General features: G+C 52.5%; 1 protein-coding gene across 1 annotated transcript in view; it reads left to right on the forward strand.

Moving 5' to 3' along the window:
• LOC140492474 (disks large homolog 1-like) overlaps positions 1–9,144 on the forward strand; it is a 400,047-nt gene extending 390,903 nt beyond the window's left edge. The window contains exon 6 of the mRNA XM_072591362.1: positions 8,944–9,144. Coding sequence (XP_072447463.1) covers positions 8,944–9,144 — 201 coding nt within the window. The remainder of the gene's footprint in view (positions 1–8,943) is intronic.
• Positions 9,145–12,553: the final 3,409 nt, after the last annotated feature.

Here is a 12,553-nt window from a genome sequence, read left to right on the forward strand (position 1 = left end):
TGGTGGGGACAATCCTGTCACTGTATAACATTGGGGTACAGTACTGGTGCGGTCAGGCCTGTCGCTGTATAACACTGGGGTACAGTCCTGGTGGGGACAGGTCTGTCAGTGTATGACATTGGGGTACAGTACTGGGTGGGGATAGGTCTGTCAATGTATAACATTGGGGTACAGTACTGGGTGGGGACAGGTCTGTCACTGTATTACACTGGGGTACAGTACTGGTGGGGACGGGTCTGTTACTGTATAACACTGGGGTACAGTACTGGTGGGGATGGGTCTGTTACTGTATAACACTGGGGTGCAGTACTGGTGGGGATGGGTCTGTCACTGTATAACATTGGGGTACAGTGCTGGTGGGGACAGGTCTGTCACTGTATAACACTGGGGTACAGTACTGGTGGGGACAATCCTGTCACTGTATAACACTGGGGTACAGTACTGGTGGGGACAATCCTGTCACTGTATAACATTGGGGTACAGTACTGGTGCGGTCAGGCCTGTCGCTGTATAACACTGGGGTACAGTCCTGGTGGGGACAGGTCTGTCAGTGTATGACATTGGGGTACAGTACTGGGTGGGGATAGGTCTGTCAATGTATAACATTGGGGTACAGTACTGGGTGGGGACAGGTCTGTCACTGTATTACACTGGGGTACAGTACTGGTGGGGACGGGTCTGTTACTGTATAACACTGGGGTACAGTACTGGTGGGGATGGGTCTGTTACTGTATAACACTGGGGTGCAGTACTGGTGGGGATGGGTCTGTCACTGTATAACATTGGGGTACAGTGCTGGTGGGGACAGGTCTGTCACTGTATAACACTGGGGTACAGTACTGGTGGGGACAATCCTGTCACTGTATAACACTGGGGTACAGTACTGGTGGGGACAATCCTGTCACTGTATAACATTGGGGTACAGTACTGGTGCGGTCAGGCCTGTCGCTGTATAACACTGGGGTACAGTACTGGAGGGGACAGGTCTGTCCCTGTATAACACTGGGGTACAGTACTGGTGGGGACAGGTCTGTCCCTGTATAACACTGGGGTACAGTACTGGTGGGGACAGGTCTGTCTCTGTATAACACTGGGGTACAGTACTGGTGGGGACAGGTCTGTCACTGTGTAACACTGGGGTACAGTACTGGTGGGGACAGGTCTGTCACTGTGTAACACTGGGGTACAGTACTGGTGGGGACAGGTCTGTCGCTGTATAACACTGGGGAACAGTACTGGTGGGGACAGGTGTGTCGCTGTATAACACTGGGGTACAGTACTGGTGGGGACAGGTCTGTCAGTGTATAACACTGGGGTACAGTACTGGTGGGGACAGGTCTGTCACTGTATAACACTGGGGTACAGTACTGGTGGGGACAGGTCTGTCACTGTATAACACTGGGGTACAGTACTGGTGGGGACAGGTCTGTCACTGTATAACACTGGGGTACAGTACTGGTGGGGACAGGTCTGTCACTGTATAACACTGGGGTACAGTACTGGTGGGGACAGGTCTGTCCCTGTATAACACTGGGGTACACTACTGGTGGGGACAGGTCTGTCAGTGTATAACACTGGGGTACAGTACTGGTGGGGACAGGTCTGTCAATGTATAACACTGGGGTACAGTACTGGTGGGGACAGGTCTGTCACTGTATAACACTGGGGTACAGTACTGGTGGGGACAGGTCTGTCACTGTGTAACACTGGGGTGCAGTACTGGTGAGGACGGGTCTGTCACTGTATAACACTGGGGTACAGAACTGGTGGGGACAGGTCTGTTGTGTGTATAACACTGGGGTACAGTACTGGTGGGGACAGGTCTGTCACTGTATAACACTGGGGTACAGTACTGGTAGGGACAGGTCTGTCACTGTATAACAGTGGGGTACAGTACGGTGGGGACAGGTCTGTCACTGTATGACACTGGGGTGCAGTACTGGTGGGGACAGGTCTGTCACTGTACAACACTGGGGTACAATACTGGTGAGGACAAGTCTGTCTCTGTATAACACTGGGATGCAGTACTGGTGGGGACAGGTCTGTCACTGTATAACACTGGGGTACAGTACTGGCGGAGACAGGTCTATCAGTGTATAACACTGGGGTACAGTACTGGGTGGGGACAGGTCTGTCCCTGCATAACACTGGGGTACAATACTGGTGAGGACAAGTCTGTCTCTGTATAACACTGGGATGCAGTACTGGTGGGGACAGGTTTGTCACTGTATAACACTGGGGTACAGTACTGGTCCGGTCAGGCCTGTCGCTGTATATCACTGGGGTACAGTACTGGTGGGGACAGGTCTGTCCCTGTATAACACTGGGATGCAGTACTGGTGGGGACAGGTTTGTCACTGTATAACACTGGGGTACAGTACTGGTGGGGACAGGTCTGTCGCTGTATAACACTGGGATGCAGTACTGGTGGGGACAGGTCTGTCAATGTATAACATTGGGGTACAGTACTGGTGGGGACAGGTCTGTCAGTGTATAACACTGGGGTACAGTACTGGTGGGGACAGGTCTGTCAGTGTATAACATTGGGGTACAGTACTGGGTGGGGACAGGTCTGTCAATGTATAACATTGGGGTACAGTACTGGGTGGGGATAGGTCTGTCAATGTATAACATTGGGGTACAGTACTGGGTGGGGACAGGTCTGTCACTGTATTACACTGGGATACAGTACTGGTGGGGACGGGTCTGTTACTGTATAACACTGGGGTACAGTACTGGTGGGGACGGGTCTGTTACTGTATAACACTGGGGTACAGTACTGGTGGGGATGGGTCTGTTACTGTATAACACTGGGGTGCAGTACTGGTGGGGATGGGTCTGTCACTGTATAACATTGGGGTACAGTGCTGGTGGGGACAGATCTATTACTGTATAACACTGGGGTACAGTACTGGTGGGGACAATCCTGTCACTGTATAACACTGGGGTACAGTACTGGTGGGGACAATCCTGTCACTGTATAACATTGGGGTACAGTACTGGTGCGGTCAGGCCTGTCGCTGTATAACCCTGGGGTACAGTCCTGGTGGGGACAGGTCTGTCACTGTATAACATTGGGGTACAGTACTGGGTGGGGATAGGTCTGTCAATGTATAACATTGGGGTACAGTACTGGGTGGGGACAGGTCTGTCACTGTATTACACTGGGGTACAGTACTGGTGGGGACGGGTCTGTTACTGTATAACACTGGGGTACAGTACTGGTGGGGATGGGTCTGTTACTGTATAACACTGGGGTGCAGTACTGGTGGGGATGGGTCTGTCACTGTATAACATTGGGGTACAGTGCTGGTGGGGACAGGTCTGTCACTGTATAACACTGGGGTACAGTACTGGTGGGGACAATCCTGTCACTGTATAACACTGGGGTACAGTACTGGTGGGGACAATCCTGTCACTGTATAACATTGGGGTACAGTACTGGTGCGGTCAGGCCTGTCGCTGTATAACACTGGGGTACAGTACTGGTGGGGACAGGTCTGTGACTGTATAACACTGGGGTACAGTACTGGTGGGGACAGGTCTGTCACTGTATAACACTGGGGTACAGTACTGGTGGGGACAGGTCTGTCACTGTATAACACTGGGGTACAGTACTGGTGGGGACAGGTCTGTCCCTGTATAACACTGGGGTACAGTACTGGTGGGGACAGGTCTGTCCCTGTATAACACTGGGGTACAGTACTGGTGGGGACAGGTCTGTCCCTGTATAACACTGGGGTACAGTACTGGTGGGGACAGGTCTGTCACTGTATAACACTGGGGTACAGTACTGGTGGGGACAGGTCTGTCCCTGTATAACACTGGGGTACAGTACTGGTGGGGACAGGTCTGTCCCTGTATAACACTGGGGTACAGTACTGGTGGGGACAGGTCTGTCCCTGTATAACACTGGGGTACAGTACTGGTGGGGACAGGTCTGTCTCTGTATAACACTGGGGTACAGTACTGGTGGGGACAGGTCTGTCACTGTGTAACACTGGGGTACAGTACTGGTGGGGACAGGTCTGTCACTGTGTAACACTGGGGTACAGTACTGGTGGGGACAGGTCTGTCGCTGTATAACAGTGGGGAACAGTACTGGTGGGGACAGGTGTGTCACTGTATAACACTGGGGTACAGTACTGGTGGGGACAGGTCTGTCACTGTATAACACTGGGGTACAGTACTGGTGGGGACAGGTCTGTCACTGTATAACACTGGGGTACAGTACTGGTGGGGACAGGTCTGTCAGTGTATAAAACTGGGGTACAGTACTGGTGGGGACAGGTCTGTCACTGTATAACACTGGGGTACAGTACTGGTGGGGACAGGTCTGTCACTGTATAACACTGGGGTACAGTACTGGTGGGGACAGGTCTGTCCCTGTATAACACTGGGGTACACTACAGGTGGGGACAGGTCTGTCAGTGTATAACACTGGGGTACAGTACTGGTGGGGACAGGTCTGTCAATGTATAACACTGGGGTACAGTACTGGTGGGGACAGGTCTGTCACTGTATAACACTGGGGTACAGTACTGGTGGGGACAGGTCTGTCACTGTGTAACACTGGGGTGCAGTACTGGTGAGGACGGGTCTGTCACTGTATGACACTGGGGTGCAGTACTGGTGGGGACAGGTCTGTCACTGTACAACACTGGGGTACAATACTGGTGAGGACAAGTCTGTCTCTGTATAACACTGGGATGCAGTACTGGTGGGGACAGGTCTGTCACTGTATAACACTGGGGTACAGTACTGGCGGAGACAGGTCTATCAGTGTATAACACTGGGGTACAGTACTGGGTGGGGACAGGTCTGTCCCTGCATAACACTGGGGTACAATACTGGTGAGGACAAGTCTGTCTCTGTATAACACTGGGATGCAGTACTGGTGGGGACAGGTTTGTCACTGTATAACACTGGGGTACAGTACTGGTCCGGTCAGGCCTGTCGCTGTATATCACTGGGGTACAGTACTGGTGGGGACAGGTCTGTCCCTGTATAACACTGGGATGCAGTACTGGTGGGGACAGGTTTGTCACTGTATAACACTGGGGTACAGTACTGGTGGGGACAGGTCTGTCCCTGTATAACACTGGGATGCAGTACTGGTGGGGACAGGTCTGTCGCTGTATAACACTATGGTACAGTACTGGTGGGGACAGGTCTGTCGCTGTATAACACTGGGATGCAGTACTGGTGGGGACAGGTCTGTCAATGTATAACATTGGGGTACAGTACTGGTGGGGACAGGTCTGTCAATGTATAACATTGGGGTACAGTACTGGTGGGGACAGGTCTGTCAGTGTATAACACTGGGGTACAGTACTGGTGGGGACAGGTCTGTCAGTGTATAACACTGGGGTACAGTACTGGTGGGGACAGGTCTGTCAGTGTATAACACTGGGGTACACTACTGGTGGGGACAGGTCTGTCACTGTATAACACTGGGGTACAGTACTGGGTGGGGACAGGTCTGTCACTGTGTAACACTGGGGTACAGTACTGGTGGGGACAGGTCTGTCACTGTATAACACTGGGGTACAGTACTGGGTGGGGACAGGTCTGTCACTGTATAACACTGGGGTACAGTACTGGTGGGGACAGGTCTGTCACTGTGTAACACTGGGGTACAGTACTGGTGGGGACAGGTCTGTCACTGTATAACACTGGGGTACAGTACTGGTGGGGACAGGTCTGTCACTGTGTAACACTGGGGTACAGTACTGGTGGGGACAGGTCTGTCAGTGTATAACATTGGGGTACAGTACTGGTGGGGTCAGGTCTGTCAATGTATAACATTGGGGTACAGTACTGGTGGGGTCAGGTCTGTCAGTGTATAACACTGGGGTACAGTACTGGTGGGGACAGGTCTGTCAGTGTATAACACTGGGGTACAGTACTGGTGGGGACAGGTCTGTCACTGTGTAACACTGGGGTACAGTACTGGTGGGGACAGGTCTGTCACTGTATAACACTGGGATACAGTACTGCTGGGGACAGGTCTGTCCCTGTATAACACTGGGATGCAGTACTGGTGGGAACAGGTCTGTCGCTGTATAACACTGAGGTACAGTACTGGTGGGGACAGGTCTGTCAATGTATAACATTGGGGTACAGTACTGGTGGGGACAGGTCTGTCACTGTATAACACTGGGGTACAGTACTGGTGGGGACAGGTCTGTCAGTGTATAACACTGGGGTACAGTACTGGTGGTGAGGGGTCTGTTACTGTAAAACACTGGGGTGCAGTACTGGTGAGGACGGGTCTGTCATCGTATAACACTGGGGTACAGTGCTGGTGGGGACAGATCTGTTCCTGTATAACACTGGGGTGCAATACTGGTGGGGACAGGTCTGTCACTGTATAACACTGGGGTACAGTGCTGGTGGGGACAGGTCTGTCACTGTATAACACTGGGGTACAGTACTGGTGGGGACAGGTCTGTTGCTGTATAACACTGGTGTACAGTACTGGTGGGGACAGGTCTGTCACTGTATAACACTGGGGTACAGTACGGTGGGGACAGGTCTGTCACTGTGTAACACTGGGGTACAGTACTGGTGGGGACAGGTGTGTCCCTGTATAACACTGGGGTACAGTACTGGTGGGGACAGGTGTGTCCCTGTATAACACTGGGGTACAGCACTGGTGGGGACAGGTCTGTCACTGTATAACACGGGGGTACAGTACTGTTGGGGACAGGTCTGTCACTGTATAACACTGGGGTACAGTACTGGTGGGGATAGGTCTGTGACTGTATAACATTGGGGTACAGTACTGTTGGGGACAGGTCTGTCCCTGTATAACACTGGGGTACAGTACTGGTGGGGACAGGTCTGTCACTGTATAACACTGGGGTACAGTACTGGGTGGGGACAGGTCTGTCAGTATATGACACTGGGGTACAGTACTGGTGGGGACAGGTCTGTCATTGTATAACACTGGGGTACAGTACTGGTGGGGACAGGTCTGTCACTGTATAACACTGGGGTAATGTACTGGTGGGGACAGGTCTGTCAGTGTATGACACTGGGGTACAGTACTGGTGGGGACAGGTCTGTCAGTATATGACACTGGGGTACAGTACTGGTGGGGACAGGTCTGTCATTGTATAACACTGGGGTACAGTACTGGTGGGGACAGGTCTGTCACTGTATAACACTGAGGTACAGTACTGGTGGGGACAGGTCTGTCACTGTATAACACTGGGGTAATGTACTGGTGGGGACAGGTCTGTCACTGTATAACACTGGGCTATGGTACTGGTGGGGACAGGTCTATCGCTGTCTAACACTGGGGTACAGTACTGGTGGGGACAGGTCCGTCACTGTACAACACTGGGGTACAGTACTGGTGGGGACAGGTGTGTCCCTGTATAACACTGGGGTACAGCACTGGTGGGGACAGGTCTGTCACTGTATAACACTGGGGTACAGTACTGGTGGGGACAGGTCTGTCACTGTATAACACTGGGCTATGGTACTGGTGGGAACAGGTCTATCGCTGTCTAACACTGGGGTACAGTACTGGTGGGGACAGGTCCGTCACTGTATAACACTGGGGTACAGTACTGGTGGGGACAGGTGTGTCCCTGTATAACACTGGGGTACAGTACTGGTGGGGACAGGTGTGTCCCTGTATAATACTTGGGGTACAGTACTGTTGGGGACAGGTCTGTCCCTGTATAACACTGGGGTACAGTACTGGTGGGGACAGGTCTGTCACTGTATAACACTGGGGTACAGTACTGGGTGGGGACAGGTCTGTCAGTATATGACACTGGGGTACAGTACTGGTGGGGACAGGTTTGTCATTGTATAACACTGGGGTACAGTCCTGGTGGGGACAGGTCTGTCACTGTATAACACTGGGGTAATGTACTGGTGGGGACAGGTCTGTCAGTGTATGACACTGGGGTACAGTACTGGTGGGGACAGGTCTGTCAGTATATGACACTGGGGTACAGTACTGGTGGGGACAGGTCTGTCATTGTATAACACTGGGGTACAGTACTGGTGGGGACAGGTCTGTCAGTGTATAACACTGGGGTACAGTACTGGTGGGGACAGGTCTGTCCCTGTATAACACTGGGGTACAGTACTGGTGGGGACAGGTCTGTCACTGTATAACACTGAGGTACAGTACTGGTGGGGACAGGTCTGTCACTGTATAACACTGGGGTAATGTACTGGTGGGGACAGGTCTGTCACTGTATAACACTGGGCTATGGTACTGGTGGGGACAGGTCTATCGCTGTCTAACACTGGGGTACAGTACTGGTGGGGACAGGTCCGTCACTGTATAACACTGGGGTACAGTACTGGTGGGGACAGGTGTGTCCCTGTATAACACTGGGGTACAGCACTGGTGGGGACAGGTCTGTCACTGTATAACACTGGGGTACAGTACTGGTGGGGACAGGTCTGTCACTGTATAACACTGGGCTATGGTACTGGTGGGGACAGGTCTATCGCTGTCTAACACTGGGGTACAGTACTGGTGGGGACAGGTCCGTCACTGTATAACACTGGGGTACAGTACTGGTGGGGACAGGTGTGTCCCTGTATAACACTGGGGTACAGTACTGGTGGGGACAGGTGTGTCCCTGTATAACACTGGGGTACAGTACTGGATAGGGACAGGTCTGTCCCTGTATAACACTGGGGTACAGTACTGTTGGGGACAGGTCTGTCACTGTATAACACTGGGGTACAGTACTGGTGGGGATAGGTCTGTGACTGTATAACACTGGGGTACAGTACTGTTGGGGACAGGTCTGTCCCTGTATAACACTGGGGTACAGTACTGGTGGGGACAGGTCTGTCACTGTATAACACTGGGGTAGTGTGTTATTGTTATCTTTATCTGTCTTGAATTTAAATCGTAGTGCAGTTTGCTGCATATTTAGAATTGTTCCGTCTATTTGCTTCCAGAAATATCGTTACCAAGATGAAGACACCCCTCCGTTGGAGCACAGTCCAGCGCACTTACCCAATCAGATGAAAGGACCAGAACTTGTTCATGTTTCTGAAAAGAACCTGTCTCAGATTGAGAATGTTCATGGTTATGTCTCCCACTCACACATCTCTCCGATGAAGGTATGTCTATGTTTCATTGTGCCGGGAATGATATGATGTCTCACCGTTTTCTGCATTTTGCTGTCTCCTATTCTTTTCCCCTCAACACCATGCTGCCCTGGTTTACAGTTCAGAACCTTTCTGTCAGTTAACCTCTTTCCAATTCCCAATACCTCTCTCTGCAATCCCTTTGTCCCCAAACCCTCCCTCCCCAAACCCTCCCTCCCCAATCAGTCTCTCCTCAATCCTTCTGTCCCTAATCCTTCTCTCCCCAATCCCTCTGCCCCTAATCTCTCTCTCCCCAATTCCTCTCTCCCCAATCTCTTTGTCCCCAATTTCTCTGTCCCCAATTTCTCTGTCCCCAATTTCTCTGTCCCCAATCCCTCTGTCCCCAATCCCTCTGTCCCCAATCCCTCTGTCCCTAATCGCTCTCTCCCCAATCGCTCTCTCCCCAATCGCTCTCTCCCCAATCGCTCTCTCCCCAATCGCTCTCTCCCCAATCCTTTTGTCCCCAATCCCTCTCTCCCCAATCTCTCTCTCCCCAATCTCTCTCTCCCCAATCTCTCTCTCCCCAATCTCTCTCTCCCCAATCCCTTTGTCCCCAATCTCTCTCTCCCCAATCCTTTTGTCCCCAATCCCTCTCTCCCCAATCCCTCTCTCCCCAATCCCTCTCTCCCCAATCCCTCTCTCCCCAATCCCTCTCTCCCCAATCCCTCTCTCCCCAATCCCTCTCTCCCCAATCCCTCTCTCCCCAATCCCTCTCTCCCCAATCTTTTTCTCCCTAATCCCTCTCTCCCCAATCCCTCTCTCCCCAATCCCTCTCTCCCCAATCCCTCTCTCCCCAATCCCTCTCTCCCCAATCCCTCTCTCCCCAATCCCTCTCTCCCCAATCCCTCGCTCCCCAATCCCTCGCTCCCCAATCCCTCTCTCCCCAATCCCTCGCTCCCCAATCCCTCGCTCCCCAATGTCTTTGTCGCCAATTTCTCTGTCCCCAATCCCTCTCTCCCTAATCCTTCTCTCACCAATCCCTATGCACCAATCTCTTTTTCCTCAATCCCTTTCTCCCTAATCTCTCTCCCCCATACCTCGCTCCCCAATCCCTCTCTCCCCAATCTCCAACTCCCCAATCTCTCTCTCTCCCCCCAATCCCTCTCTCCTCAATCCCTCTCTCCTCAATCCCTCTCTCCCCAATCTCCAACTCCCCAATCTCTCTCTCTCCCCAATCTCCCTCTCTCCCCAATCTCCCTCTCTCCCCAATCCCTCTCTCCTCAATCCCTCTCTCCTCAATCCCTCTCTCCCCAATCTCCAACTCCCCAATCTCTCTCTCTCCCCAATCTCCCTCTCTCCCCAATCTCCCTCTCTCCCCAATCCCTCTCTCCCCAATCCCTCTCTCCCCAATCCCTCTCTCCCCAATCCCTCTCTCCCCAATCCCTCTCTCCCCAATCCCTTTCTCCCCAATCCCTTTCTCCCCAATCCCTTTCTCCCCAATCCCTCTCTCCCCAATCCCTCTCTCCCCAATCCCTCTCTCCTCAATCCCTCTCTCCCCAGTCCCTTTCTCCCCAGTCCCTTTCTCCCCAATCCCTCTCTCCCCAATCCCTCTCTCCCCAATCCCTCTCTCCCCAGTCCCTTTCTCCCCAATCCCTCTCTCCCCAATCCCTCTCTCCCCATACCCTCTGTCCCCAATCTGTCTCTCCCCAATCCCTCCCTCCCCAATCTCTCACTCCCTAATCTCTCACTCCCTAATCTCTCACTCCCTAATCTCTTACTCCCCAATCCCTTTGTCCCCAATCCCTTTGTCCCCAATCCCACTCTCCCCAATCCCTCTCTCCCCAGACACTGTCTCCCCAATCTCTCTATCCCCAATCTCTCTCTCCCCAATCCCTTTGTCCCTAATATCTCTCCCCATACCTTCTGTCCCCAGTCCCTTTCTCCCCAATCCCTTTCTCCCCAATCCCTGTCTCCCCAATCTCTCTCTCCCCAATCCCTTTGTCCCCAATTGATCTCTCCCCAATCCCTCTGTCACCAATCCCTCTCTCTTCTCAATCTCTCTCCTCAACCCCTCTCTCCCCAATCCCTCTCTCCCCAATCCCTCTCTCCCCAATCCCTCTCTCCCCAATCCCTCTCTCCCCAATCCCTCTCTCCAACCTCTCTCTCCCCAATCCCTTTCTCCCCAATTTCTCTGTCCCCAATTTTTCTGTCCCCAATCTCGCTCTCCCTAATCCTTCTGTCCCCAATCTCTCTTTCCCCAATTTCTCTTTCCCTAATCTCTCTCTCCCCAATCCCTCTCTCCCCAATCCCACTCTCCCCAGACACTCTCTCCCCAATCTCTCTATCCCCAATCTCTCTCTCCCCAATCCCTTTGTCCCTAATCTCTCTCCCCATACCTTCTGTCTCCAGTCCCTCTGTCCCCAATTCCTGTCTCCCCAATCTCTCTCTCCCTAATCCCTTTGTCCCCAATCGATCTCTCCCCAATCCCTCTGTCACCAATCCCTCTCTCCCCAATCCCTCTCTCCCCAATCCCTCTCTCCCCAATCCCTCTCTCCCCAATCCCCCTCTCCCCAATCCCCCTCTCCCCAATTCCTTTCTCCCCAATTTCTCTGTCTCCAATTTCTCTGTCCCCAATCTCTCTCTCCCTAATCCTTCTGTCCCCAATCTCTCTTTCCCCAATCTCTCTTTCCCCAATCTCTCTTTCCCCAATTTCTCTTTCCCTAATCTCTCTCTCCCCAATCTCTCTCTCCCCAATCCCTTTGTCCCTAATCTCTCTGTCCCCAACCCTTCTGTCCCCAACCCTTCTGTCCCCAACCCTTCTCTCCCCATACCCTCTGTCCCCAACCCTTCTGACCCCAACCCTTCTGTCCCCAATCCCTTTCTCCCCAATTTCTCTGTCCCCAATCTCTCTCTCCCTAATCCCTCTGTCCCCAATCTCTCTTTCCCCAATTTCTCTTTCCCTAATCCCTCTCTCCCCATACCTTCTGTCCCCAACCCTTCTGTCCCCAATCCCTCTTTCCCCAATCCCTCTCTCCCCAGTCCCTCTGTATTCCTACGTTAAACTGAGGGTGTTGAAGCTGCTCTGAACTGACTGTGCACAGTAGGTATTTTACCCTTTCCCTCACCCTCGCCCTCACCCTGCAGTCAGCCCAGGGTCACTACAACAGCAGTGCCCAGAGGTAACCCCAAAGCCCAGGTCTGCTTCTACCCCAGCAGGGTTCACCCATCACCCTTGAACCCTGACCCCTCAGCCCTCCTCTCGGGTTACTTGTGAGTCCACAATAGCAGAATGTCTCCAGGTTGGGGTTTGTGTTGAGATTGTTTGAAGCATTGAACACTCCATGTTGCTGTGTTGTGTGTCTGTGTGTTCAATCTTGTTTGTGAATGTTTCAGAAACACCTGTTTGATTCCTGGGGCTTTGCGGAGTGCAGATGCTGAGGAGTGATTGGTTTTCTCCTTCTTCTGTCTCTGAAACTTG

Source organism: Chiloscyllium punctatum, chromosome 21 (genome assembly GCF_047496795.1).
Source record: "Chiloscyllium punctatum isolate Juve2018m chromosome 21, sChiPun1.3, whole genome shotgun sequence".
NCBI classification, from domain to species: domain Eukaryota; kingdom Metazoa; phylum Chordata; class Chondrichthyes; order Orectolobiformes; family Hemiscylliidae; genus Chiloscyllium; species Chiloscyllium punctatum.